Source organism: Lepidothrix coronata, unplaced genomic scaffold, assembly GCF_001604755.1.
Source record: "Lepidothrix coronata isolate B3197 unplaced genomic scaffold, Lepidothrix_coronata-1.0 Scaffold24, whole genome shotgun sequence".
Taxonomy (NCBI): Eukaryota; Metazoa; Chordata; class Aves; order Passeriformes; family Pipridae; genus Lepidothrix; species Lepidothrix coronata.
In genome coordinates, this window is record NW_016690204.1 from 732,671 (window position 1) to 757,941 (window position 25,271).

General features: G+C 56.8%; 1 protein-coding gene across 5 annotated transcripts in view; it reads right to left on the minus strand.

Annotated features, from left to right (window-relative positions):
* Positions 1–912: 912 nt before the first annotated feature.
* LOC108494326 (ankyrin repeat and fibronectin type-III domain-containing protein 1-like) overlaps positions 913–25,271 on the minus strand; it is a 195,118-nt gene continuing 170,759 nt past the window's right edge. For all 5 annotated transcript variants that reach the window (XM_017808689.1, XM_017808688.1, XM_017808692.1 and 2 more), the window contains 18 exons: positions 16,543–16,744; positions 16,030–16,237; positions 15,546–15,740; positions 15,159–15,272; positions 14,494–14,591; positions 12,845–12,935; positions 10,995–11,102; positions 10,643–10,742; positions 9,941–10,073; positions 9,068–9,187; positions 8,495–8,710; positions 7,982–8,148; positions 7,381–7,531; positions 6,477–6,645; positions 6,044–6,210; positions 4,989–5,199; positions 4,025–4,698; positions 913–2,088 (listed from right to left, as the gene is read on the minus strand). In XM_017808689.1, the coding sequence (XP_017664178.1) occupies positions 1,801–2,088; positions 4,025–4,698; positions 4,989–5,199; positions 6,044–6,210; positions 6,477–6,645; positions 7,381–7,531; positions 7,982–8,148; positions 8,495–8,710; positions 9,068–9,187; positions 9,941–10,073; positions 10,643–10,742; positions 10,995–11,102; positions 12,845–12,935; positions 14,494–14,591; positions 15,159–15,272; positions 15,546–15,740; positions 16,030–16,237; positions 16,543–16,744 (3,412 nt within the window). In that variant the 3' untranslated portion in view covers positions 913–1,800. The remainder of the gene's footprint in view (positions 2,089–4,024; positions 4,699–4,988; positions 5,200–6,043; positions 6,211–6,476; positions 6,646–7,380; positions 7,532–7,981; positions 8,149–8,494; positions 8,711–9,067; positions 9,188–9,940; positions 10,074–10,642; positions 10,743–10,994; positions 11,103–12,844; positions 12,936–14,493; positions 14,592–15,158; positions 15,273–15,545; positions 15,741–16,029; positions 16,238–16,542; positions 16,745–25,271) is intronic.

Genomic DNA, 25,271 nt, shown 5'->3' on the forward strand with positions numbered 1-25,271 from the left:
CAACAAGGACAAACTCCATGGGAACCTATACACTCACCAACCCACTTCTGCCTTGACCCGGGAGAGTGGGATTGGTTTTAACTCGAGGCAGAAGACAAGCAAAGGAGAGAGGAGATGGGAGAAGTGCCTTTTAAAGCGTTCCTTTGTCGCTCGCCTCCACGTCCCATGGTGGTGCCTGCGCTGACGTCAATGTGGTGCCGTTGATTTGCACCAGCTGAGGGGCTGGCACACGATCCTCCCCTCCAGAGTGGCTCTGACGTGGGGCAGGGAAGGGCTTGTGCTGGGATATATCCCTGCCCATGCCACACAGTGTGTGCTGCAAGGCGAGAGCCACAACCCTCTGAGGAGCGGCAGCAGTGCCATGTGGCTGCCCACAGAGCCCCTCCTTCGCCCCAGCACCCAGGGATGGGGGTCTGCTGTCCAGCCCTAACCCCTCTATGCCAAGAGAAGGGCAGCGAGGTGGCTGCTGAAGGGCCATCAGCATCAGGAGCCTCACCTTGCCAAGGACCACCCGACTCACACCTTGCTCGCAGTGCCTGTGCCAGTTGGGATAGACCTGGGAGCTCTCCTGCCTTCCCACTCCTCTCCTGGGCTTCTTCCCTTGCTGGAGGCTGTGGGACCAGATCAATGCATTGAACTGCAGATGCTTGGGTCCTACAACCCTGGGCTTCCACCATCACGTGGAGGTGATGCCTTGGCATGCCCAAGCTTATTCTACTGCCTTCCAGAGCAATGGAGCCTGGAAAAACAACTTTAACTTGCTCTTTTCTCCCCCACACACGATTTGCATGGTAATGTAATGCTCCGCAGCGTGGAAAGTTCCTGGGAAAGATGAGCCCAGCCCTTGGAATTGGGGCTGGTTTGGCAGATCACGGAATGCTACGCATCAAGCAGCAAGAAGGACAAGGGATATGCAGTCAGCAGCAGTCATTTTTACTATGGACCACAGGAGATCAGAAAAATAACCTTGGTAAAAGGAGACCTAGTGGCTAACAAAATGTCATGCTGTAGGACGTACAAGAGAGGCCAAGCACAATCACCAGAACAAAACAGCACCCAGGAGGACAGGGAAGCCCAGGGGGTTGCAGGAGATGCCCTAAAGCAAACCTCTAGTGGTATTGACACGTCTGCATGAGCGTGGGGTCCTTGGAAACAAGTCAAAGGGTCTTTACCTCTTCCCCAATTCCAGTGGCTCTGGCACAATGATTATTGACTTTTCCAGAATAAAAATAATAATATAATTTTGTTCCAAGAACTATGTGTGAGAATCATTTCTCCAGGTGCAATGAAAGGAGGGCAGATAGGAAAATACCCTTCCCAGGGCTGGCCTTGTGGCTCGTGCCCTCTCCTTACTGACACTCCAGCCCTCCCCAGCAATCCTTTGTGGTTTTGCCTTCAGTGAATCCCAAACAAGGTTTTTCAGAAAAAGAAGAAAGGGCATAAAAAAGGTATTGCTTCTTCTTCTTGTAATATTTTTCCTCTCTTTCTCCCCCCTCTTCCTCCTTAAAAATGTTTACTTTCAAAAATTCCATTCCTGCAGAGATTCCTCCCGAGTTCTGAGGTCTCTGCACTCCACCCTCCTCTTCCCCTGTCAGAAAAACTGAGTCTCGATGCCTCTTTGGTTAAAAAAAAAAAAAAATTAAAAAAATAACACAAACAAATAACACACAGCCCAGTATGATCCCATTCCACCCTGCGGACGCCTGATGAGAGGGTGTCTGTGGAAGAAGGAAGCATCAGAGACGAGCTGTCTGCTCTGGAAGCTGAGGTTCCCGCGCTGCCCCGTCGGCTCTCCTCCTCTCATACGGTGGTCGCCGGCCCGTACTGGAGCACCAGAGGGGAGGTCTCCTTGATCCGGACGTAGAACTGCCCCTCGGGCCGGCTGGTTTGGAGGGACAGAGGCAAGAAGTCATCGGGAAGCCACCGCTCGCTCTCGTCGGAGGCGAACACCAGTCCGAAGTGCTCCAGCTGCTCCTCGCCGTAGCAGACGGCGGCCGAGCTGCCCAGCACGCCCCGGGAGATGTCATTCATCTCCAGCACCACCAACTTCACCACCTCCCCGGCGGATGTCTGGCTGGTGATGTGCAGCTGCAGAGAGAGAAAGGTGGGAGAGACGGATGGTAAGGGGGTGGAATGAGGAGGAAGCAGGGGCCAGCGGCAGCACACGGTGTGGAGGAACAGTGAGGGCGGAGGAACAGCCACCCCAGTGGTGCCTGGTGGTGTCAGGGCCCAAACCCATGGACTGCTGTCTCTGAGTCCTTACTGCTCAAGTCTTGCATGTGCCACCTACAGCTCTGCTCAGGCTGCCCCACCACCAGCTGTAGCTAGAGAGGGACAGTCCCAGCCTTGCTCCTGACACCATGGAGGGACCTGTGTGAAGTCCCTCTTGTGCGTAGGGTCCAGACTATCAGACCAGCTGGACCACAACAGCTTGGCCAAACTACAGCTGAAGCCTCTTTGGAACATGGCACTAAATTTCATCCCATTCACAAGCAGCAGTCATCTTTACTATGGCGTTCTCTCACCAACAGCCACCCTTCCCCCCCTCCACTACCCTGGGGACAGCCCTCTGAATCCCAAATACTGTCGAGAGAATGAGCTCAGTTGGCTGCTACCAACTCTGGGAGCCACTACTTGACTTCCAAAGCCTGAAGGCAGGACATCCGTCCTCGCCCGGGCACGGCGACGGTTTCCTTTGGCACATCCGTAGGAGCTCGCAGTGCCCCGGCAGGGTGGTCCGAGCCCTCGGCCCACGTGAGCCCTGCCAGCTCTGCACAGCCATGGCAAGGCTCAGCTGATTTATGCCAGCCGAGGAGCTGTGCCTTTGAACTCGACTTTCTTTGAGCGGAGCATCATAAAACGCTTTCAAGCAGGCGTGTCCAGAGCTTTGCAACTTCAAAAGCCACGTGGGCAGCCCGCCAGGAACCCGAGGGCTGCACTTCAATTCCATAGAAATCTATGGGCATTCCTCAAGTGGAAAAGAGTACCGCAAGGCAGAGCCCTCTCTGCTAGGATGTCTCTGCTGGATGCAGAGATACCGGCTATCAAACCTCCCCAGCAACAAACCCATCAGCTCGTTGGCTCTGTCCTTCCTCTGCCCTTTCTTTAGGGTCTGTTTCAACACAAAGTACTCCATGATTTAAGGATTTTCTGCTCCATCATCCTCAGTCCTGGGCACCAGAAATGTCTCAGAAGGGAAATTTCAGCAGGGGAAGGATCTCCATGACTGGGACCAAAGGAGGCTGCAGATCCAGAGGGAGGCCTGTCTAGGATGTTTGTCCTGGGGATTGTCCTCCATGGGGGATCCCACCTGGAGCAGCTGTGAGTGATCAGAGCTGGGGGGTCAGCTCTTGGCAGCAAAGCTCTTGTGGAGAGGACTCATGTCACAGCTGCACCAGCAGAGCCCAGTGCCTGCAGCACAGAGGCAACTCTGCCTGCTCCCCCAGCTGGGACTGGAGTGGGTCCTGCCACTGGAGTTGCCACGGGCTGGAGACGAGTGGCTTCTGCTCTCCAGGGGAAGGCTAGAGCTGGGAGCAGAGTCCCAGGGAGGGGAGGTTGTGGGAGGGATATGGGCAGGGCAGAGGGGTGACAGCTGAATTTCAGCCGGGGAGGATCATGTGTTTGAACACCAGGACATGCCGAGGGAAACCCACCAATGTGTCCTTTGGTCACTGCCTGCCCACACTGGGTGACGCCAACCTACTGTCAGCAGCTGAACCACAGACCAAGAGCTGAAATGCAGCTTCACCGCCCTGTACCCTAAATTCCCTACAGGTGGCCCTGGATCACTCCTTCCACAGCAGTGGCTGTCTCTCCTGCAGAGCCATATACCTAGTCCTGCCAGGAGCCTCAGCACTACAGCAGGGATTCAGGGCAGGAGTGCTGTGGGTCTCCAGGAGACCTCACCCCTTGGAGGATGGGGAGGGCTGTGCCGGGGTGGGCATGCACCTGTGTCCCCATCCTGCCAGCCCCGTCCCTCCGGGCGTGGCAGAGCCGCACCACTGCCCACTGCAGGCTCCGGTACCTTGACACTGGTCTCTTTGGAGAGTCCTGTTTCATACTGAGGGCAGACCCGCAAGGTGACAGAGCCCGGCTTCTTCCCTTGGTCGGCCAAGCACCCTGGCTGCTCTGGCTGCTGTTCTGGAAAGTTCTGAGTCCACTCATCCGAGCGCGTCCGGCAGACAGGCTCAGAGCCCTGCCCGCCCCGGCGGCGCTCAGGGCTGGGCGTGGAGCCAGTCCCCAGCCTGAGCTGGTCACAGTGGCCTGTGGTCCTGCTCTCTGTCGGGGAGCTGTTGACAGAGCCAGGGCAGGACTTTCTGGGGGCCTGGCAGTGGGGTTTGGGGAAGTCCAGGCTGCTGGTCCGGACACAGTATGCCTGTCTCTTCTCTGTGATACGCAGCAGCTCAATCTGCCGGCTGGGCAGGACGAAGTCGCTGTCGTAGAGCTCAGGGGGTGGCCGGTGCTCCTCGGGCGGTGGCGGTGGTGGTGGTGGTGGGGTCTTGAGCTCGTGGGTCTGCAGGACATCCGGGGCGCTGTCCCGCAGAGTGCGGATGGCTCTCCGGCTGCAGCACTCGGGCCCTGAGGGTGAGTACACCAGGTCGAGCTCCTTCGGGCTCTGAGCCCGGCTGGAATCGTAGTCGCTGTCGGTGGCCAGGAACACCTCCGATGAGCCTTCCTCATCCGACAGCCCGTGAGAGTCTGTGAGGGGGTGAGAGAAGCAAAGAATGGCTCAGTCTTAGTGTGGACAACCCCAGCTGAGGGTTTGCACCAGGTGGAATCCAAGGAAGCCCCCGAGGTTTTACCCCCTTGTCATACACCCGTGCTGCACTCGCTATGGCACAGGCAGAGCTGAGACTGGCTGCCCTGCCCTACTCCTGACTCCAGCCCTGCCTGTACCTCGGGTGCAGCCACTGCAGCACCTCTGACCCCCTGAGCACGGGCAGCCCCCTGAGCCCACCAGGCAGGAGCTTGCACAGCCGGGCCCCTACCAGAGTTGAGCTTGCGGCTGGTCTCTGGCGAGGGCACCGGGGAGGGAAGGTAGTCGAGGTGGGACGAGGAGGATCGGGTTTTCTCCTTCATTGCCCCCCCAGCCTCGCTGAGGAAACCGCTGAGAGACACCCCACAGGAGGGCTGCTTGTAGCGGGCGTGCTGCAGGGCGTCCATGATCCAGCGCATCTCCCGCCAGATCTCCTCCATTTGCTGCCAAAATAGGAAACGGAGGATCCCGTTCAAACAGCAAATTACAGCAGCAAAAAAGCCCCACGGCAAAACACGGGCTCTGCCCACACACCTCTCCCAAGAGCTCTGGGGGAATCTCAAGAAAGCACTCTCAGGTGGGAGGGTGCTCCAGCTGCTGGTTCAGCAGGACCTGTCTGCTGCAGGCAGGGTGCTGGGGACAGGGGTAGTGTGGGATGCTTTTTTGCAAGTCCATCTCAAAATGCACTTGCAGGCCCTTTTCTAGCAAGGAGGGGACATGCAGAGCAGAAGCCTTTGGCTCTTTCCTCAGGATTTTTAATGTGATCACTGCAGTAAGAATTTGCTAAAGTAACTGCAGCCTGGAGAAGACCCTAGAGCCCCTTCCAGTGCCTAAAGGGGCTCCAAAAGAGCTGGATAGGGACTTTGGACAAGGGCCTGGAGTGACAGTTCAAGGAGGAATGACTTCCCACTGCCAGAGGGCAGGGTTACATGGGATATTGGGAAGAAATCCTTCCCTGTGAGGGTGGTGAGGTCCTGGCACAGGTTGCCCAGAGAAGCTGTGGCTGCCCCAAGCCTGGAAGTGTTCAAGGCCAGGTTGGACAAGGCTTGGAGTAACCTGGGCTAGTGGAAAGTGTCCCTGCCCATAGCAGGGGGTGGAACAAGGTGAGCTTTAATGTCCCTTCTAACCCAAACCATTCTGTGATTCTATGAAAGCCCAGTCTGCTGTTGCCCATCAGCCACATCAGAGAAACCCCACGGGGCCAAAGCCACCAAGGCCAGGGAACAGCCCCTGCTCAGGTGCTCCTGCATGACTGTCCTGGCAGGTCCCATGGCTCCCACCCCATACCTGGATGTAGTCCTGAACCTGTTGGTGCCTCTGCTTGGCGGTGGAAAGCTCAGCGTCAGAGAAAGCCTCCCTGAGGCTCTGCTGGGAGAGGAGCGACTCCAGCTCCAGGAGGGCAGACACCTGGCAGTACTGGGTGATGAACTCACGGTCGTACGTGAAGAAGTGGACTGGGGAGAGGAAACAAGAGAGGGGGGATGAAAAACATCAGGTCCTTTGCTGTGGATGTCCTACACGCTCCTCCCTATCAATTAACACAAGGAGGAGGCAATGCTGTCCACTAGTGCAGCCAGACAGCCCTCAGCACATCCCTCCACTCCTCCTCTCCAGGGAGGTGAGGGAGCTCCAGCCCACCCCACTGCCCGACCCAGCACTCAGGAGGTCTCAGGGGACAAGGGGGCCAGCAGGATTGGGTTTTGGCATCCCCTCTCCTCACCCAGCTCGAAGATCTGCAGCGGCAGCGTGAGGAAGCCAGAGCGAGGGGTGTAGGGGTTGTTCTGGCCTGGAGCAGTGCAGACATCGTCTGATGGAGGCAGCAGCAGCAGGAAGGAGACCTGATCCCCAAAGTCCAGCACTTCTTGGCTGTACAGACGGAAATCTTTGGCCTGCAAGAACACAGTGAAGGTAACAATGGCAAACATCACCTGGTGGGCCCTCTGCCAAGTCCTCATGCATAGAGGGACCACCTGCAGCCAGGGGACATTGCTGCTTCAGCACACAACCAGAGGCTCCTTGCTTCCAGTGTAATCTGCACTTCTCACTTCCTCTCCATTCTCCTAAAAGTCTCCAAACTACTGGTTAAAGTTTCCATGACAGGGTCTCGGGGAAGAAGTGCCACACGATGATCTCAGTGCAGGGAGGTGCCCTCACAGCTGCCCAGCCAGATGCATGTGCCTTGGCACTGGGGCTGCTGGGCACCTTCCCGGCAAATACTTGGCATGGTGGAAGAGGGTTTCTCCCCACACAGTCTGACCCCAGGGGCTGCAGCTCCAGCCCACCACTGACCAGGGGCCAGCCTGCTTCGGAGGAGCAGAGTTGGGTTGGTCTCATGCTGCCCAAGACTAAACCACGTGCAGGCAGTAATGCAAGCCCAGATTCACTGTCCTTGCTTTGGAGGTACAGGTGAGGGCAAACAGCTCCTGGAGACACTGTCCCTGGGATGGCAGATGCTTCAGACTTGCCCATCACTCACCTTCTATTTGCACAGGACTAAAATGTCATAGGTGCTTCATTCCCATGAGGTGGGCCCGGGGCAGAGGTTCCCCGCCTGCTGCAGTGACCAGCACGTGCTCACAGCCCCTTCCCCTCCCTCCTCCCCACACCTCGGCACCTGCCTCTACCTCTTGCAACGGGATGTTGACCAGGGTCATCAGCTCCTTGATGGCCACTTGGAGCTCATGAAACAAGGGGTTCTGGGAGGTGTCAGCCTCTGGCTCTGCAGGAATTGACTCCTCCACGCTGGCCATTTTCTGCAGCCATTCCCACTCCTCCCTGGAGAAGGACAGAGACAGGCAGATGAAGGAGAGAGTAGCTCGGGCTGGACCTGGACACACAAGCTCTATGAGAGCTGTGTTTGTTCAGCTGTTCCTCTCCAAAAAGTGCAGCATCCCAAGGAAAGTGCGAGCTGTGGAGGTAGAGAGTGAACTTGGTTTGCACCAGCTCCAGGCTGAATCATAGAACCAAAGAGTATCCTGAGTTGCAAGGGACCCACAAGGATCATTAAGTCCTGCACAGCATAATCCCAGCAATCCCACCTTGTGCCTGAGAGTACTGCACAGCAGGCAGCGGGGATTAGAGGGAATATTATGCTGCTGCCAGGAGCTCGGGAGCAGAAGCAGGAGGTGATGGTGCTGTCAGGCTGGATGGGACGGAGCAGCCTGGCTGCCCTGGCTGAGCTGCCCTGGCTGAGCTGCCCTGGCTGAGCTGCCCTGCAAGCCCCACCTGGAGATGTTGGGGTTGGAGCGAATCTTGACGTGGCACAGGATGTTGGGGAGCTGCTCCGGTACCAGCACTCGGATCTGATCCACGGCACTGCAGAGCTTCAAGTAGCCCAGGTAGAGGCCCGGGGAGAGGGCATGGCTGCTCCTCTGGTGGTAAGCCAGCTTGTCCTGAGGAGAGAGGTACTGCTGGACTGAGCGAGCCCTCACAGCACAGCTCTCACCTGCCTTTGTGCTGATGCCATGGCACAGCCAGCCCAGATGGAGAAGAGGAGAGGCAGAGCAAGAAACCCAGTGCTGCCAGGGTGAATTTGGCACCAACCTGATGCCTCCCCTTGAAACAACAGGATTTTTGGAGGCTGGCTGGGCTGTGCTCCCTGTTTGCCTGCAGCCAGGACCAGACCCTTGGTGGCCTGGGCTCTGCCATGACCTTTCCAGCCCGAGGGGGAGCAGGGAGCACTGGTGGTCCCCAGTGGAGCCCACTGCAATGCCCTGTCCCAAGGGCCCCGACACACACCTGGATGGAGATCAGCAGTGTGTCCAGAGCTGTGGGCTCCTCCGGGGAGGACACGGACTTGCGGCTGGTCTGCAGCTTGCAGATAGGAACCCAGCGGACACTCTCGAACGTCTGGTTGGTCTTCACCTCCTTCAGGGTGACGATGAGGATGTTGCCCTGCTTGTCTTTGACGGGCTCAAAGAAGATCTGGCCCAGGTCCTGAATGCCCAGCAGCCCCTGCACAATGGGGTGGGAGGGCAGGAGAAAGCAGAGTGTCAGGGGACATCCTGGAGGCACAGTGCTTGTGGGTCTGCGCAGCTGGGATGTGACTGCAGCTGCTGGAAACCAGTCTGCCCAGCAAAGCACCCTGATGGCCCCCAGCCCCTCTGCATGAGACTGCCATGATGCCTGGCACCTCACTGTCCCACAGCCAGGGTGCTGCCAGGGAGGACAAGTCAGGGACATACAGTCCATGGACCAATATGTGGGCAGGACCGGCAGACCCCAGGCTTCTCCTGGCTGTGCTGCTCCCAAGGAAGCCTGGCCCCGGTGTCCCACCAGAAGGGTTTGTTCCCCAGCCAGGCTTACCCTCACCTGCATCTGTGAGATGGCCAGCAGCATCTTGAAGCGTGTCTGCAGGATGCAGGAGCAGGATGACTGGGACACGGTGACACACTGCCGCAGCCACAGGATCTCATCCCACATGCACGACACCTGCAGCACACAGCACACCAAGGGCTGTCACTGTCACAGACGGGTCACAACGAGGTGTTTGGGGGAAATCGATGTGCCTTTCTGGTTGAGCTGGGTTAGGAATGTGCATGGGCACACAGCACCTCTCAGCAGGGGTGCAAATCCCCGTGCCACAGACGTCCTGATACGCCTCCAGGGCCTGTACCAGGCCATGTCCACTCAGATATCCATCTTCCTCTAGGACCTTCAGTTTGAATAGAACTAGCCAAGGGAGTAAGGGAGAAGAAAGCCTTCTCCATCAGTAGATAAGGACCATCCAGCAAACTATTTTGACCCTGAGCTGCCCACATACCCTTTCCCTAAGTCTGCTGACAGTGGAGGACCCAGCAGCAGCACCCTGCACCTCCTACAACAGAGGCAGAGTTGCTGTGGCAGGATGCTGAGGTGAAGCAGTTCAGCAGCTGAGAAGCCACTGCCATCCCTGTGGAGACACAGTGCCCACCCATCCTGGCACACAGCCTGCCTGGTGGGGCACTGGTCTGTCGCACACCTTTAGGCTTCCAGGGACTGGGATGAAATGCCATTCCTTGGTGGTTTCCTGGTCTGTGCTGAACCCCAAGCATCAGGCCCATGGGCTGCCTGCACTGCCAAGCCCCAGAGCTTGGGCGGGGGGGGAAGCTGCTGCCAGCCAAAGGCATCAGTGGTTGCCTGATGCCCATTTGGGTCACCCTGACACTCCCAGCTCTCCCAGCACAGGGTCCCTGGGCCACCCACCTTGGTGAACCAGAGAAAATCTTGCATGAGCAGGCAGGAGTAGGTGTCATCAATCTCCACCACAGGGATCTGGTCTTCGTGGGTCACCAGGATGTTGTCATCCTTGTAGAAGATGGCTGTCAGGTAGAGGCCCCTGCATGGGAGGGAAGACACACTTCAGTGTCACCCCCAGCTTCCAGCTTCATCTCCCAAAGGGCCTCTCTCCTGAGGGAAGAGGAGATGCCCAGCCCCAGGTCTCCGCTTCCCTCCAACAGCCCATGGCAGCAGAGGCCCAGGGCCAGTATGGGAGCAGGAACAGCAGATGCCATGGCTGATGCGCTCCTGGCACAGGGGGGGGTGATGGGGCCAGCGCAGTCCGTGCAGGGGACACACTGGAGTGCCTGAAGGCCAAGCACAGGGGAGGGCAGTGGGAGGGTGCTGGGGTCTAGAGGAGGTGGTGCTGGGTGACACTGGGATGGTGCAGGGATCTGGGTACCAGCACAGCTTGGCCAGTCCAGATGGAGATACCAAGGAGAACGTTTCATCTCTGGGTCATGGGACTCATCTGCACTGACACCACCAGCTCTCTCCAGCTGAAGACACACGTCTGAGCACCCTCAGCCCCCACCCTGCAGGCACAGCTCCTGGTGACACCCAGGATGGGCAGATCTACAACCCCACTGGGAGAAGGGCTCTCCACAACCCCATGCACCAGCCTCTCACCGCTTCAGCGTCTTGAGAAACTTGCTGCCAGGGTGGAAGAGGTGCTTGAGGCTCTTGGAGACCGAGTGCTTTCTGCTCTGGGGCTGGTTCTTGCAGGGCTCTGTGGAGCAGAGAGCAGAGGATGCTGCAGCAGGAGATGAGGAGCTACAGTGGCAGCCTCTGGCATGGCACATCAACCCACTGGGAGGGCTCTGCCATGGTCTCTACTGCCTGAGCTGTCTCCCTGCTATGCTCATCCATGGCACAGAGCTATTCCTGGTACCACCCCAGCTCCGTGGCTCACACCACAACCCTGGGGGACTCAGCTGGACCCCCCGCCTCAGCCTCCCTGCAGCACCATGCCTGAGCTCACCGTGGCAAATGCAGTGCTGGTGGACGGTCTTCACCTGGCCCAGAAGATGGTCCAGAGCTTCAGCCTGTCCCCTCCGCCGCGGGGCCCGGCCGTCGTACTCTCGCCAGTCTGTGGGGGGACAGACTGACGTCACCCCTGGCACTCCTTGGCCTGGGGGAAAGCGGGGTTCCTATCCCCTCCTCCCACATCATCTGTGTCCCCCAGGCACAGCAGTTGTGGATGCTGGGCACCTCTGGGGGTGCTGGGATTCAGGAGATCTCCAGTTCTGTGCCACTCTTCCCAGGAACTCCCAGCTCTGCCCAGCTCCCCGTGACCACTGGCCAACCTGCAGCGTGGGAGGGACATATAGGGAAGGAACAAGGTCCTGTCTGTTGCTGCTATGCTTTACTGGCCTTAAAAAACAAAATTCTTTCCAGTGTCTTCCTCCAGGTCTTCCCCATTTTCTCCGGGCGAGTGCTGGGAGCTGGGCTCACCTCAGCAAATACATAAATAAGCTCCCTCCACCTCCACCGCTGTGGGACAGCAGCAGGACCAGGAGTGGGGTCAGGGACCTGCTGGCTCTTCTCCCTCAACTTTACATTAATTGCTTTAAACACCCCCTGTGTCCTGCCCGCTGCTGTTTTCCATGGAAAGTTCAGCTCTGTTAACTTTGGCTGGGACTTGCCACTATTTTTAGTAGCTTTAAAAACACCCAGGGAGGTGCCTGACTATATTCTGCTGAGCCAAGGAGGGATCTCTACTGAAGGGAGAAATATTAGTGGAGATAAAAATAAATAAACCCCACTCCTGTCTGATTCACTTCAGCCACACTCGATTGATGCTTCTGGGATCTCGGTCATGGGGAATGTGACCCACGTGGGGTAGCAAATGGGCTTTAAAGGGGGTGCAAACATGACAGGGACAGGGTAAAGCCCTGTCAGTGGGCTGTGCTGTGCCCTTGCTATGTGCATTCATAGACATGCAAATGGATTTTTGGCAGTTTCCATACCAGAGCTATGTGGATCTGCAGCCAGAGCTGCTCATGGTGCTGCACATCTCTGATCATCGCTGTTCACCTCCACCTGCTCATGGTGCCCACCCCTGCTCCCTGGGCACCATGGTGGTAGGGAACATGTCCCTGCCACCTGCTCCTCAGGACAGGCCCAGCCTCCCCTGAGGCTGCTCCTTACTCATTCACAGCACTAGTCCTGATGGACCACCACACAGCAGGGACCTGTTTTGGGACCTGAGGCAAGGGGCAGAGGCATCCTGGAGCCCCCTCAGCCCTGAACTTCACCACTTGGGCTGCTCCTTCCAGCTCAGTCCTCCTGGCCTGTCTCTGCCCAGCATTCCAGGGTGCCTTGTGTGACATTGGGTGGCTGTTCCTCACCGCTTTTCCTGGTGCCAGCATGGGGAGGAGAGTGCTGACAGCCCAGAGCCGGTCTCTCTGGGGTTTGTGACCTCCATCCCAGCTAAGTGCCAGGGAATGCAGGTCCTTGGGGCTGGGCTGGATTGAGGAGAGCACGTGGTGGCACAGGGGGGGCTCCAGGCCACTGCCATGCAGGACTGGGACACTCTGAGTCCTGGCTCTTGGCCACCTCCTTGGCTCAGCCTTTCCCAGGTGGCAAGGAGAACTTAAGGCTGAAAAATTACTATTTGGCAAAGGACCTGATGGCTGGAGGCAGCATCCCAGACTCCCAGGCACAGCCTCCCTGCCTGGCCTGAGACCCCAAAATTCTGCCTCTGCTCCTGGGTCCACCAGCTCCCATCCTGGCAGCAAGAGAGACCCCCGGGTGGCACAGGGAGCTGCCACCTGCCCCACCCACCCTGCAGCCGGTGCTGCTCCCATGGGTGTTCCCAGTGGTACTTACTTGAAGGGATGGCACACGGGGGCACGGAGGCTTGGGGGGGACCCCAGCCCTTCATGTTGTAGGCAGACACCCGGACATAGTACGCTGTGCCCTGCAAGGAGGGAGGCCCCACTCAGCACACAGGCACCCCTCCCAGCTCCGTGTGCCAGGGCAGGAGGGTTCCCCCCGCCCAGTACCCCAGTATTCCATGAGGAGCACTGAACTGGAAGCCCACAGCCCAGGTCACAGACTCTTACCTGCTCCTCCTGTACATAGCCCTTGTTATCAGACACTAGAGAATCCCCATGGCCCAAGTGGGAGGGTTTAGAAGGGGCAAAGGAAGGACTGGGCATTGCAAATGCTCCTTGCCAGAGGTGCTCCAGCCCCACAGACATGGGGCTTCTGTAGGTTGGGGTGCTGCCGTGCCCCTGGGATGTGCAGGGATCTGGCCCCTGGAAACAGGGAGCTGGCCAAGCACTGTCAAGGGCTTGTGGCACTGTGACAGTGATTAAAGCCTCTGATTACAGCCCAGCCAAGCTGCCAGATGTTGCCAGGCCTCCAGGCACTCATGGAAGCAGACAGGAGCCTGGGAAGCAGCTCTGAGAGTGTGATTGATGGGCTCAGACCAGCTCCTTGCAGCAACACGGCTCCAGGCTCTGCTCGAGCCCCCTCCTGCCACACACCAGGGCAGCTCTCCCACCCCAACAGCTCCTGAGCTCCAGCACTGCCGCCTTGGCTAAGCCCCTCTGACTCACCAAGGGCATTCCTCGCTCCTCGAGCCAGTGGTCTCTACCTGCCCACCCCTGGTGAGGGTGACCCCACCTATCCCAGCATCTCCCCATGTTCCCATCCTGAGTTCTATCCCACCACAGTTCCCAAGCCTGCCCCTTCTCCCCGCTGCTGGCCCAGTGCGTGCTGGAGACGGGACGGCAGCCCCGGGGAGAGGACAGCTGACAGGCAGCGTGGCTCTTGCGGTTCTCAGGGAGATAAAACAGCGGGAAGCCACAGTCCCACCAGCCCATGACCTTGCAGAGCTCCCGGACTTGGAGACGGGGCCAGTCCCCCCCTCAGTGAGCGACAGGGCTGGTGTGAGGGGTTGGACTGTGCAGGTGGCAGAGGAACGAGCCACTGATTTATTGCACAGGAAGAGCCCGGGTGGAGACGGGAGCCGGGTGGGGGACGGAGGATAAATCAGGCACAAGCTGAATGGGCCCATTCTGCCTGTCACTGCCCAGGCACCCTGTGTAGGGGGGTTCCCCGCTCCCAGTGGCTGCAGCCGTGCAGGGACAGACAGTTGCCTCTCCCAGCCCCGCACTCTCAGCTCTGCCCAGGCTGTGCCCGTGGAACGCACCGTGCCACAATCTTATTGTTTCTGCTCAGGATGATCATAGAAAAAAGAACTCTAAAGGTTGCAAAAAGGCCTTTAAGATCACCGAGTCCAACCATTCTCCCAGCACTGCCAAGGCCACCATTAAACCATGTCCCCAGGTGCCACATCCACATGGCTTTTGAACACTTCCAGGGATAATTCCCTGGGCAGCCTGTTCCAATGCCTCCCCACTATAGCTTCAGGGAATGACCCTGTGGGCTACCCCGTGGCCAGTGGTTTTTCCCAGCTGTGGGCTCTCCCCCCGCAGCCCTGATCCCTGTGGGGGCTCCCCAGGGCTCACCGACACCAGCCCCTGGATGGTGAAGTTCAGGTTCTTCAGCTTGTCAACCACAGCCTCCCCCAGCGGTGGTGAGAAGGTGGAGGAGCAGCTCCACTCCACTGCAAGAGAGAGACCCCAAGGTGTCACATGGCCCCAGAGCAGGGACAGGCCACCAGGGCACGTCACTGGTGGCAGCTGAAGAGGGACCCACGGGCAGCACAGAAGCTGGGGGCAGCGGAATGAAGGCAGGGAAAAGGGGGATTCCCAGTGGGGGGAGTGTCACGGGGACCTGTGGTTCTACTCACAAAACCACATTAGATGGGGTCAGCACCTTTAATTTATGGGCCAGAAGTGGGGAATGGAAGAAATCCTCCCAGAAGTTAAAAGCATCTGATTCAAGTGGGTGAGGGGCTCAGGAGAGGTAGCACAGCAAAGCCCTTCCAGTGTGCAGGATGAGGGGGGGCAGCAAACAAATGGCACCCTGAGTTTTGCCTTGCTGCAGGGTGGTATTAGGTTTAGCTCAGAGCATTTGGCTGGTGGCCAGGCTGTCCTGCAGCCCTGGCTCCTCCTGTGCTCAAGCACAAAAGTGGCCAAGGGCTCTGCCATGCTGACGTGGGGCATGAGGGGTGCCAGCCAGTGCTGTGGCTGTGGCCCCCCTGCACTGCTGCAAGGATCCTGGTCCTTACCTTTGTACTTGGTGACAACGGCCGAGTTGACGCTCAGGGGCTCCCAGAAGGTCACCTGCACCGAGGAGCTGCTGGCCACCGAGAGGTGGACGTTGGTGGGGGCGTCTGGCACTCCTGGGGACAAAGAGCACAGGGACCACTACAGCGAGGACGGTCACTCTGCCCCCCTCAGTGTCCCTCTTGGGCCTCCCCCCAGTCCCAGGGACATACTCCCTGAGTGGAACACATTGTCTCCGCCACGCACCCATACTGTGAGCCCTGGTTACAGGGAGTGGGGACATTGATGGGTGCTGGCACAGCCCCGTGCCTGGACCACGCACAGCTCTGCTCCTTGCCCCAGTGCAGGGGCTGCCCCCCGGGCCCCCCAGCCCTCCTGTGGGCACTCACGGGCATGCTCAAACCCTGCCTTCATGCGCTTGTAAAGCCGGAACCGCCACTCCCAGGCCTTGAGTTGCTTCTCCTTCTCGGAGCAGTCGGTGTTGGGCGCCTCGTTCACCACCTGCGCCGTCAGCTCGTTGACACGCTGCTCCGCCTCCCGCACCAGCGTGGAGAGGTGCAGGGAGCGGCTCTCTAGGCTCACGACTGTGGGGATGGGGGCACGGCCGTGGGTCCCAGGAGGAGAGACAGGAGAAAGGAGGAGAAGGTGCTTAGGACAAGCCCCGGCTCTGCTGGTAACGAATCCCCACTCCCAGATGCCATCCTCCCCTTGGTGTCCCAGTCCTGGGATCCACTTGAGTGCATGGCCCTGCTACAGCCTGCACCAGAGCCCAACGACCACCTCCCCACCCGTACCCCACTGCCTGAGGTGCCCTGTTCCACCAGGCTGGAGACTCAGGTGATGGGCACAGCACAGCTCCCTGTCCCAACTCACAGTGTGGACTCTCCTTTGCTCCCGCCTGCAGCAGGGCCCTGGCGATGGGAGTGTTGTTGGTCATGATAGCGATGTCCAGGGGCAGGAGCCCCTCGCTGTTGGGGGTGTTGAGGTCCAGCTCCTCGGGGCTATACTGCTTCAGCAGCTCCTGGACCCTGTCGAGGTCCTGCAGCTCCACAGCCTCGAAGAGGGCAGCATTGCTCTGGAACTGGGTGGAAGGAGAAACACAGGTGGGCTGAAAATGGGGCACCTTCTTCCACCCCACCTCTCACCAGCACCTCATGAACCCAATCAAGGAGAGGGTGCCCTTGTCTCAGAGGCTTGGGAGTATCATCTCTTTGCAAACACATCTGGATGGTGCCAAGCAAACCAGCTCCAGCTGAACTTGCTTCAGGGTGGCTTCACTTAACACACTCTTGGGCTTCTACCTAGGTGACAGCATCACCCACACACAGACCCTCTGCCCCCATGGAGCCCCTGTCCCCCTCTGGATGGAGCCCAGCAGGCACTGACCAGGTAGGACTTGCGGAGTTTCTCCTTCTCGCCCCGTCCCACCAGGCTGCCCTCGTCGAAGGACATGTAGTTGACGCGGAATTTCCCCGACAGGTTCCGGTAGAGCCTCTTGGCCGCGTTGGGCGAGGAAGGGCCTGGCGGCTTCCTGGCCTGTGCCAGCTGCAGGTCCCGCATCTGCTGCGTCATTTTAGGGGAGGATGACCTGGGAAAAAGCAAGGAGGTGTGGGGAGATGAGGCATGGAGGGTGTGCACATCTGCAGCGTCAGGACCGGGACACAAATCAGGAGAGCCAGAGCAGTGCTGGGTAGCACCAATGTGAGTGCCTGCAAGCTGGAGCCAGTGCCAGCAATGCCCTCCTCCATCTGTTATCACCTGAGGCAGGGCTGTTTCTCCTCCTCTCCACTGCTACTGGCCTTGCAGGCGTCTCAAGGGGCTCATAGGAACCCTGCAGGTGAGACCTTTCCTTCCAGACCCAAACTGAGATGCCCAAAGCAACCTCAGGCTGCTCAGCCCTGCCACTGGTCTGGATCCACTACAGCAGGGCACTCTATCCTTACTCCCAGTCCCTAGCATTCATCTCCTACAGAGACAGGTTGCCCCATCCAGGGCTGCCCAGACCCCTGTGGCAGTGGAGGCTGCATGGAGTGACAGTCCTCAGCTCTGTGCTGGGCGACCACTGTCCACCACACCATTGGCTTGGGATGGCCTTGTGCACCCTCTCCATGTCCATCGTAGCAGGAACCCACATCCTGCACTTATCACCATCCCTCAACCCTTTCTGGTACATGACTTTCCTCGGGGTTGTTATTCCAGCAAAGGGTACCCTCTGAAATTGAAGCGGGAGCAGGGAACGGACAAAAGGCCATTTCCAATGTCATCAAGACAATGCCAGGTCCTGATGGAGACCAGTGACCCCAGTGTCCTTCTCATCAAGAGACACAGGCTCCACAGCTGCTCCTCACCTTCTCCATCCACACTGTGCTACAAAACCTCTTCTTCACTATGATTAGAGAATCACAGACTAGTTTGGGCTGGAAGGGACCTTGAAGATCTTTTAGTTTCAACCCTCTGCTGTGGGTAGGGACATGATTTTGATTGCTGCTTTCAATAGTCATCATAAATATCTACAAGTCACTAGGAAAGCCAATGTCTTTTCTGGGGCTTCCCAGAGTGGGAGCTGCCCCTCTCCCTGCAGCCAGGACCCTCCTGTCTCCATCAAGACCTCACCCCACCAGGGAAAGTCTCTAGCTTTGGTGTGAGCGTGGCCTCATTGCTGGGTGGGGCTTTCACCCATAAGTCATCCTTTACAGCATGGAGGGTTTCCACTGGCATCAAACATCTGATCCCCTTCTTGTTGGAGCCCTGGCACACTTCCTAGACAAGGAGCATCAGGTCTAAAGAGCATTTAGCATGACTCAATACAGCTTCTCTCAGTTTTGACCCCATACCCCTGTGTATAAGAACACATATTTGGGGGCAAGGTCTTCCCCGAATTGCTTTATTGGTTAAATATCAAGTGTGATAAAAGCATGACATTTGGCTGAAGGTCATACCAAAAAGGCTGTGCCTGTGGTGATGATGTTTATAAAGCCATCATCAGGAGACAGGATATTAATAACCACCTCGCTCCGCGCTCTCCGTCGTCCTGATTTCAGATGAGGCACCGTGGGCTGCAGAAAGACTTCAATGATTATAACCTTTTATTGCTGTGATATTTAAGAGTGGAAAATGCTGGGGAGGTTGGCTCCTGGCAATCATTCATCTCACCAGCTTTAGCCTATGGATTTAGAGGTCTCCAGTGTGGCCCAAGCCACGGTGTCAAGTTGCTGCCCTGGGTTGTTCCAGCACTGGATGTTATTTGAACAGAGGCTTTTATGGATCAGACAGTGAACACCAACCACACCAACCAATCGGCCATCTACAAAAGCAGCCATGCAGAGCTGGGTGAGTTCTGTGCAGCAGGGTCCTGCTGGTTCTGGGGGGGAGGAAGGGATCAGCACCCACCAGGAGGGTCTCACCACAGGGCGATAGACATGCACAATGCAGGGAAGGGCTGGAGAACCGGCCCTGGGCTCTCCTGGGCCTTCCCAGCTCCTTACACAGAGTCCTCGGCTTGCAGGCTGAGCACATCGTGCTTCATCATGGACATGGAGCAGCTCCTGGCACGGCCACTCCTGAAGTCTCCTCATGCCAAGGGCTCACACATGGCACATAAAACCTTCTACAGATGGCAAGGACAAGATCCCAGAGATCACAGGAGCAGGAAAGCATCACACAGCCCTGCTGTCACTGGTGGACAGAGATTACGGGAAAAACCACCTGTACCTGAGCCAGCAGAGTGTTCTGGCAAGAAGAGGCAGCCTGAGACACAAAGTGCTGCCTGATATATTTAGGAAAGAGAAATAACTGATTTGAGAGGTTCTCCAGCAAAACCTTGCCCTTTCTATTGTGTTTAAGAGTTTCCTGCTGCCCAGGTCCTCTTCTCTCAACCTCCAGCTGCTGCTCAAGGGTGAAGATGTTGAGGCTACTCAACAAGATGTCTAATTCCACTGCGTCTCCCCTTCATCTGAGGAGGCAACAATGCTCTTCCCTCTACAGAAGTTGAAGGAGACCGTGTTGTAACAGATCCCTGTTCCATCCATGCCTGCAGAATCAGGGGTTTAAAATGAAATGGTGCTTTAGAGCAAAAGCCTTTTTTTCTGCCAATTAAAATACATGGTAAACGACCCAGTACAGGCAGACTTCACAACTGGGTGGAAGCTCTCTCAGAGAGGGTAGAAACTGAGGTGACAGAAATTTCTCCCTGTTTTCCCTCCTCTGATTTGCTTTTAATGAGAAGTAAAGAGATGGAAATTATTCAGCACTCAGGAGTGAACATCTATCTATATTAGACCAGCTGCCCCAGAGATAAAAGAGTTTCCTGTCCTGTGGTTATGAGTCATCTGGACTCAGTGAAATAGTCTTGATTTATCTAGAGCTAAACTTTGCCCTGGAGCAACTGATAGCTGAAAACAACACCCACAGATGTCCTGCCCTCGGGGGCCAACCAGCCAACACCAGCTCACCCATGGCAAAGCCCCATCCTGCAGAGAGGTGTGGGAGGAGATCCCACCTGCTCTGCCTTTAGAGTCTCAGTGCAGCCAAACTAAATTTATCTCAGCCTCAATCAGTTTCTGTTGCTAATTATTGTCCTACCTTCTGCAGAGAGGGGACAGGTGCTTTGCCTGCCCCAGCAGTTCAGTTCTCTGGCCATGGGGTGTGTTTTTGACCATCAGGGAGGTGGTGTGGACATCAGGTCTACACTGCCATAAAACCACATACCAGCAAAAGTCCAACACTGTCTCCATGGAAGAGGCTGAGGTTCTGTGGAGGGATGTGTTAGGGCTGGACAGATCCATCAGATTTGGGCCTCTCAGACAAGAGAGACATTGAGGGACTGGAGCGTGTCCAGAGAAGGGAATGGAGCTGGGGAAGGGGCTGGAGCAGCAGGAGCAGCTGAGGGAGCTGGGGGAGCTCAGCCTGGAGAAAAGGAGGCTCGGGGGGACCTTCTCCCTCTCTCCAACTCCCCAACAGGAGGGGGGAGCAGAGGAGATCAGGCTCCCAAGGAACAAGTGACAGGACAAGAGGAAATGGCCTCAAGTTGTGCCAGGGGAGGTTTAGGTTGCATATTGGGAAAATTTCTTCACAGAAAGGGTGGTCAGGCCCTGGCACAGCTGCCCAGGGTAGTGGTGGAGTCCCCATTCCTGGAGGGATTTAAATGCTGTGTAGATGAGACACTTGGGAACATGGGTCAGTGGTGGCCTTGGCAGTGCTGGGGGAATGGTTGGACTCAATGATCTTAAAGATCTTTTCCAACCTTTGTGATTCTGTGATTCTGTCTCATAAAGCAATGCAATAGAGGTGGTTTTCTCTTTTTTTAAAGCACATGAGGATGGATGTGCATAAGGCACCTTCATTTTCTCCCTCCTCCTGCATCAAACACAACCAAATCCATTGGGTAGTTCATAATGTTATGGTTTCTGAATATTCTGGGTTGTAATGGTTCCAACACTGCAGAACTTGGCCAAGTAAACAGTGTTAATAATCGTTGTAATTCCACGATTTTAAGTGCATTTTGTTGAAGGGTGTAGCTTCTCTAAGTCTCCAGCAGAGAACCAGTCCCTGTAAGACACATCTGGTCTGTCCCACTGGCAAAGTCCAGAGACCAGGCTGGCAGAAGGAGCCCAGCAGGTACCTGGCCAGGCAGGGAATGACCATCCTGCCCAGAGGACACCAGACTAGACATAAGGAAGAAATTTTTTATGCTGAGATTGGTCAGGCCCTGGCACAGGTTGCCCAGAGAAGCTGTGGCTGCCCCATCCCTGGAAGTGTCCAAGGCCAGGCTGGATGGGACTTGGATCAGCCTGGGCTAATGAAAGGTGTCCTGCCCATGGCAGGGTGGTAGGATGAGATAAATGATCTTGAAGCTTCCTTCCAATCCAAAAGAATCTATGATTGTATGATGGGGCTGGTGGGGACCACAGTGGCCATCCCACACCACCTCCCACCAGCGAAAGCCCGGGCTGTGAACAGGCTCATGTGCAGGCAATGCTGCTGCTGGTGGCAATGACCTTCCAGCCAAAACCTGAGGCTGCCTGGTCCCTGCTGCCCTCCATGCTGGCTGTGGAAAGGATTAGCTCATGGGTGCCTGCCCATGGAGGCAGTGAGAGGGCAGATTCCAGGCTGCAGATATGAGCTCAGCGCTGCACTCTGGTCCTTGGGGTCAGTGTGGGTGGTTGTCCCTTCAGGGAGCTGCTCCCTACCATCTGCAGCCCGATGCAGCAAAGAGAAAAGCAGCAGGGCTCTGTGCATGAGAAAAAGAGTCTGAATGATGGAGAATGAAAGGTGCTGATGCTGGCGTGGGGAGGAGAAGAAGGACGGGGTCCTTGCAGATCCTGTAGCCTCGTGGCGCCATAAATATCAGTTGTCCATTAGCACAAGCTGCCAGGGATGCTCTCCTGAACCGTGGTCCAATGTAGTCCATAGGGTTATCCAAGAAACAGGCAAAGGACAGGAGAAGCCAGTTATCAGGGAGAGACAACCCAACCTAGCCAGGCTCATCCTTGTGCACGCAGAAATTCATGTGCCATGGCCACGGACACTCAGGCACTGAACACTACAGAAGAGCCCAACACAGAGAGCAGCTCCTCTCCAGTAACAGGGACATGAATCAGAAGTGCAGTGTCCAGCATGAAGAGGAGCTGCTGATGCACTTGTATTTTCCACTCTTTTTGCCCAAGTATAAGCAATTTTTCATGACTGGCAAAATAGAGACTGGATCTAAAGTGGAACACGAGTAAGGGAACCCTTCCAAAGAGTGGGATTTCATAACCCACCAAAAGGCACACTCAAAACTAGGACCAAATGTCATGCTCAGCATCCCTGCAAGGCAGCAGGGCTCACTGGAGCAGCAGGCACACCAGTTACCCACCCTGGGGTGTGTGGACCACCAAGGTATTTAGGTATTGTGCAGTGACCCAGCCATACAGAGACGGAGCAAAACCCTCCTGCTCCACAGAAACATCTGCGTGCCTAGAAAATGCACTTGCTTATTGAAACCTGGGTCCAGAGAAAGGCACCAAAGCAGACTTTGTTTGTTTCCTCCAGTTTTTCTCTTTTCTCCCCACTTGGCAAACCCACTGGGTTTTGTTTTGAGTGGAGCTGAAGCGAGCATGCCTCTTTTGTTTAGCAATAACAACTAACTTATATAGATGCTGCTCCTGCCAGGACATTTTTGTTTGAGCTCCAGAAGCCCAGTGCTGTTAAAGCCTGATGCCTGGAGGAGCTCAGTGTGGTTCAAGGCTCTGTGATCAGTGCAGAACCTCCCGAGCATCAGTGCTGGTACAGCTGCGGGTCATCTGTGCCGTCTCCACTGCGGGCACACCACGGTGCATCTCAGCTGCTCGAGCAGCTCGTGATCCAAGGGAGCAGAGAACAGACCCCATGGACACACAGCCCACCACGTCATGGCATGGCACCGGAGTGGAAAGCTGACTCCCAGGACCCAAATGAAAAGCACATCCTGGGTGAGATCTGCAACATCCACCCATGCCCAGCGCCTTGCAGCTCTGCAGGGGATGATGTGGAGGATTCCCCCTCGGGAGCAGGGCGGGGTCAGAGCCGTGCTGCACCATCCCCAAATCAGGAGAATTTGCATCCCCTGGGGAGTGCTTGCGCTGGGAGCGGATGGTAAGGACCTCCCAGGTCCAGTCCTCACTCAGCCATGGCAGAAGGGACTCACACAGGCCGGATAAACAATATCCCGCTGGGAGTTGGTGGTGTCCTCCCGAGGCACGGCCATGTCCCCCGGTCTGCCACAGCAGGGAAGAGCCTGCCTGCACTGCTCATCCCCACTGCACCTCCCTCTTAAATCACAGCCTGAATCTGGGAAAGATGGGGAATTCAGGGCTCAGAGAGAGGTTCAGAGCCAGCCAAGAAGATCACTCGCTGACAGTCTCCCATAAAACACTCCGTGCTGCAGGCCCAGCAGCACCTTTGGGGGAGGAAGGGAGCAGAGAGGCTCGAGCAAATTCTGCTGCAACGCAATAATGCTGTTGCTTCTTGCTTTTCTTTTGCTTTATTTTTTTAATTAAACATCCCAATGTTTAAAAGTGAGCCCAGAAGGACCTTGTGGCTCAACTCCATTTAAAATATACCCAAAATAAGACTTTCAGTTCCTGGGTCCCCTGCCATCAGGGTCAGGGCTGCTGTCAGGCACACATTGCCATCATGAAGTGTCACTGTCCTGGCCATGCCCACATAGGGCATCCCTCCTGCACACACTCCTCAAGCATCACTGCCAGGACACGAGGGCACCTCTCCTTGGGGCCTGAAGGACAGGGCACAATGACTGGCTCCCCAGCCAACGCAGGTGATGCTGCCAGCACCATCAGCTTCTGAGCACCAGCCTTGGGCTGCTCTAAGGGGGCACTGGTGGGCACAGCCTGGCTCTGGGCATCCCAGCCTGGCTCCAGGCACTCAAACCATCCTTTGAGGGAGGGGATTCAACATCTCAAAGGCTCACACAGGCTCTATCCACAAATCTGGGTTAGGAAGGAGATGCTGGAGGCTTCTGCAACCAGTCCAGCTCCCCTGGCTTTAATGTTTTCACAATGATTTACCCCAGCAGAACTTCTGGGTGACCTGCCCAGACGGTCCCACCTAGAAAATCCACTTTCCTAATTCTGCACAACCAAATTCCAGGGGGATGGAGCCAAGTGGGTCTGTGCATTATGGACTGACGGTGCCTCTGCCCAGAGGGGTTTGGGAGCCTCTGCTCAGGCTGCAGCATCCCTGTGTGATTCACACATGTCCCTGGGGCATCTCCCAGTGCCAAAAGCCCACGGTCCCTTCCCACAGTGCAGGCACTGGGCATGGCTCAGCCCTGGGCTCCCACCTCCCGGCCAGGGCAAACCCTCCTCGCTGCCTCCCCACAAAGCCAGCCTTTAATTGCTCCTTGACATTAAGTATCTGAGCAAGGAAGTCTTGGGTAAATGTTCTTGCTATGGGAACACACAGTGCTGAGTCTCTTTAATTACATTGTTTTTGTTTGGCTTTTTTTATTAGTTGTGCTGCGGCTTCCCCTCCCTGACAGGCCAGCGGAGCGCACGCTAAATAAGGCCGGGTTTAAAGCCCGCCGTGAAACCCGACCCGCGGCACCAGACTGGCTGGACGCGGTGCAAGCCAGGGTTACGCGGGACACGCATTCCAGCCGCCGCGGTCCAGCTCCGGCCCTGCGCTCCCCCCGTCCTGCTCAGGCATCGAAGCCACTCTGAGCACAACCGCCACTCTCCAAACCACCTCTGCAGCCTCGTCCTCCCCTGCTAGGAACAGCCTAAGCCCGGGCCCCATGCCACCCCATTTCCATCGTACCCATCACTTCCACACTGACCCACATCCCCATGGTACCCACCGACTCTGCCTCCATCATACTCATCACCTCTGTGCCGGTCCCCATCCCAAACTGACCTGCCCCACACCTGCTCAGCCCACCTCCAGGCTGCCCCTCGGGGCCAAAGAGCCTTCTTCCCACCAGCCACACTGCTTTCATCTTCCTCTGCCCTCCTTGTTATTTTAAAGGCATTCCAGAGGATGCTGTCAGGCTTGGATGTGGTTTGGTTGGGTTGTTTGTTTTCGTACTGGAGGTTTTATGATCGCATTGGGAACAAGCCCTAATTGAGCTGCAATTCGAATTGCAGTCCGTGGGTATTTGTTTCATTTTTGGAAGGGCTCAAACGACTGTTCAGCTTAGCTGGAGAACGCATTCAGTTTTAACTGGAACCTGATGGAGACAGGATGGAGCAGGACAGGCTGTCCTGAGCTGTGACCGAAGCTCCTGGGGAAGCCCAATGTGGCCACCCCAGTGCCAGGTACGCACGGCAGCAACAGGCAGTTCTGGTTGTGACCATAGCCCTGCGACCACCCAAAAACCCTGGCACTGTCAGGGAGGAGGCAGATGGAGCCAGAATTCCGGCGCCAAGAGCCAAGCGTGCAGCCCTGGAGCCTGGCTCCACAGGGGCTTGCAGCCACCCTGCAAAGCCCTGACCCCTGCAAAACTCTATGCCCTGTAAAACCCTGCCTTCTGCAAGCCCCTGTTCCCCCAAAATCCCTGTCCCCCCAAAATCCCTGTCCCCTCCAAACCCCTGTCCTCTCCAAACCCCTGTCCCCTTCAAACCCCTGTCCCCTGAAAA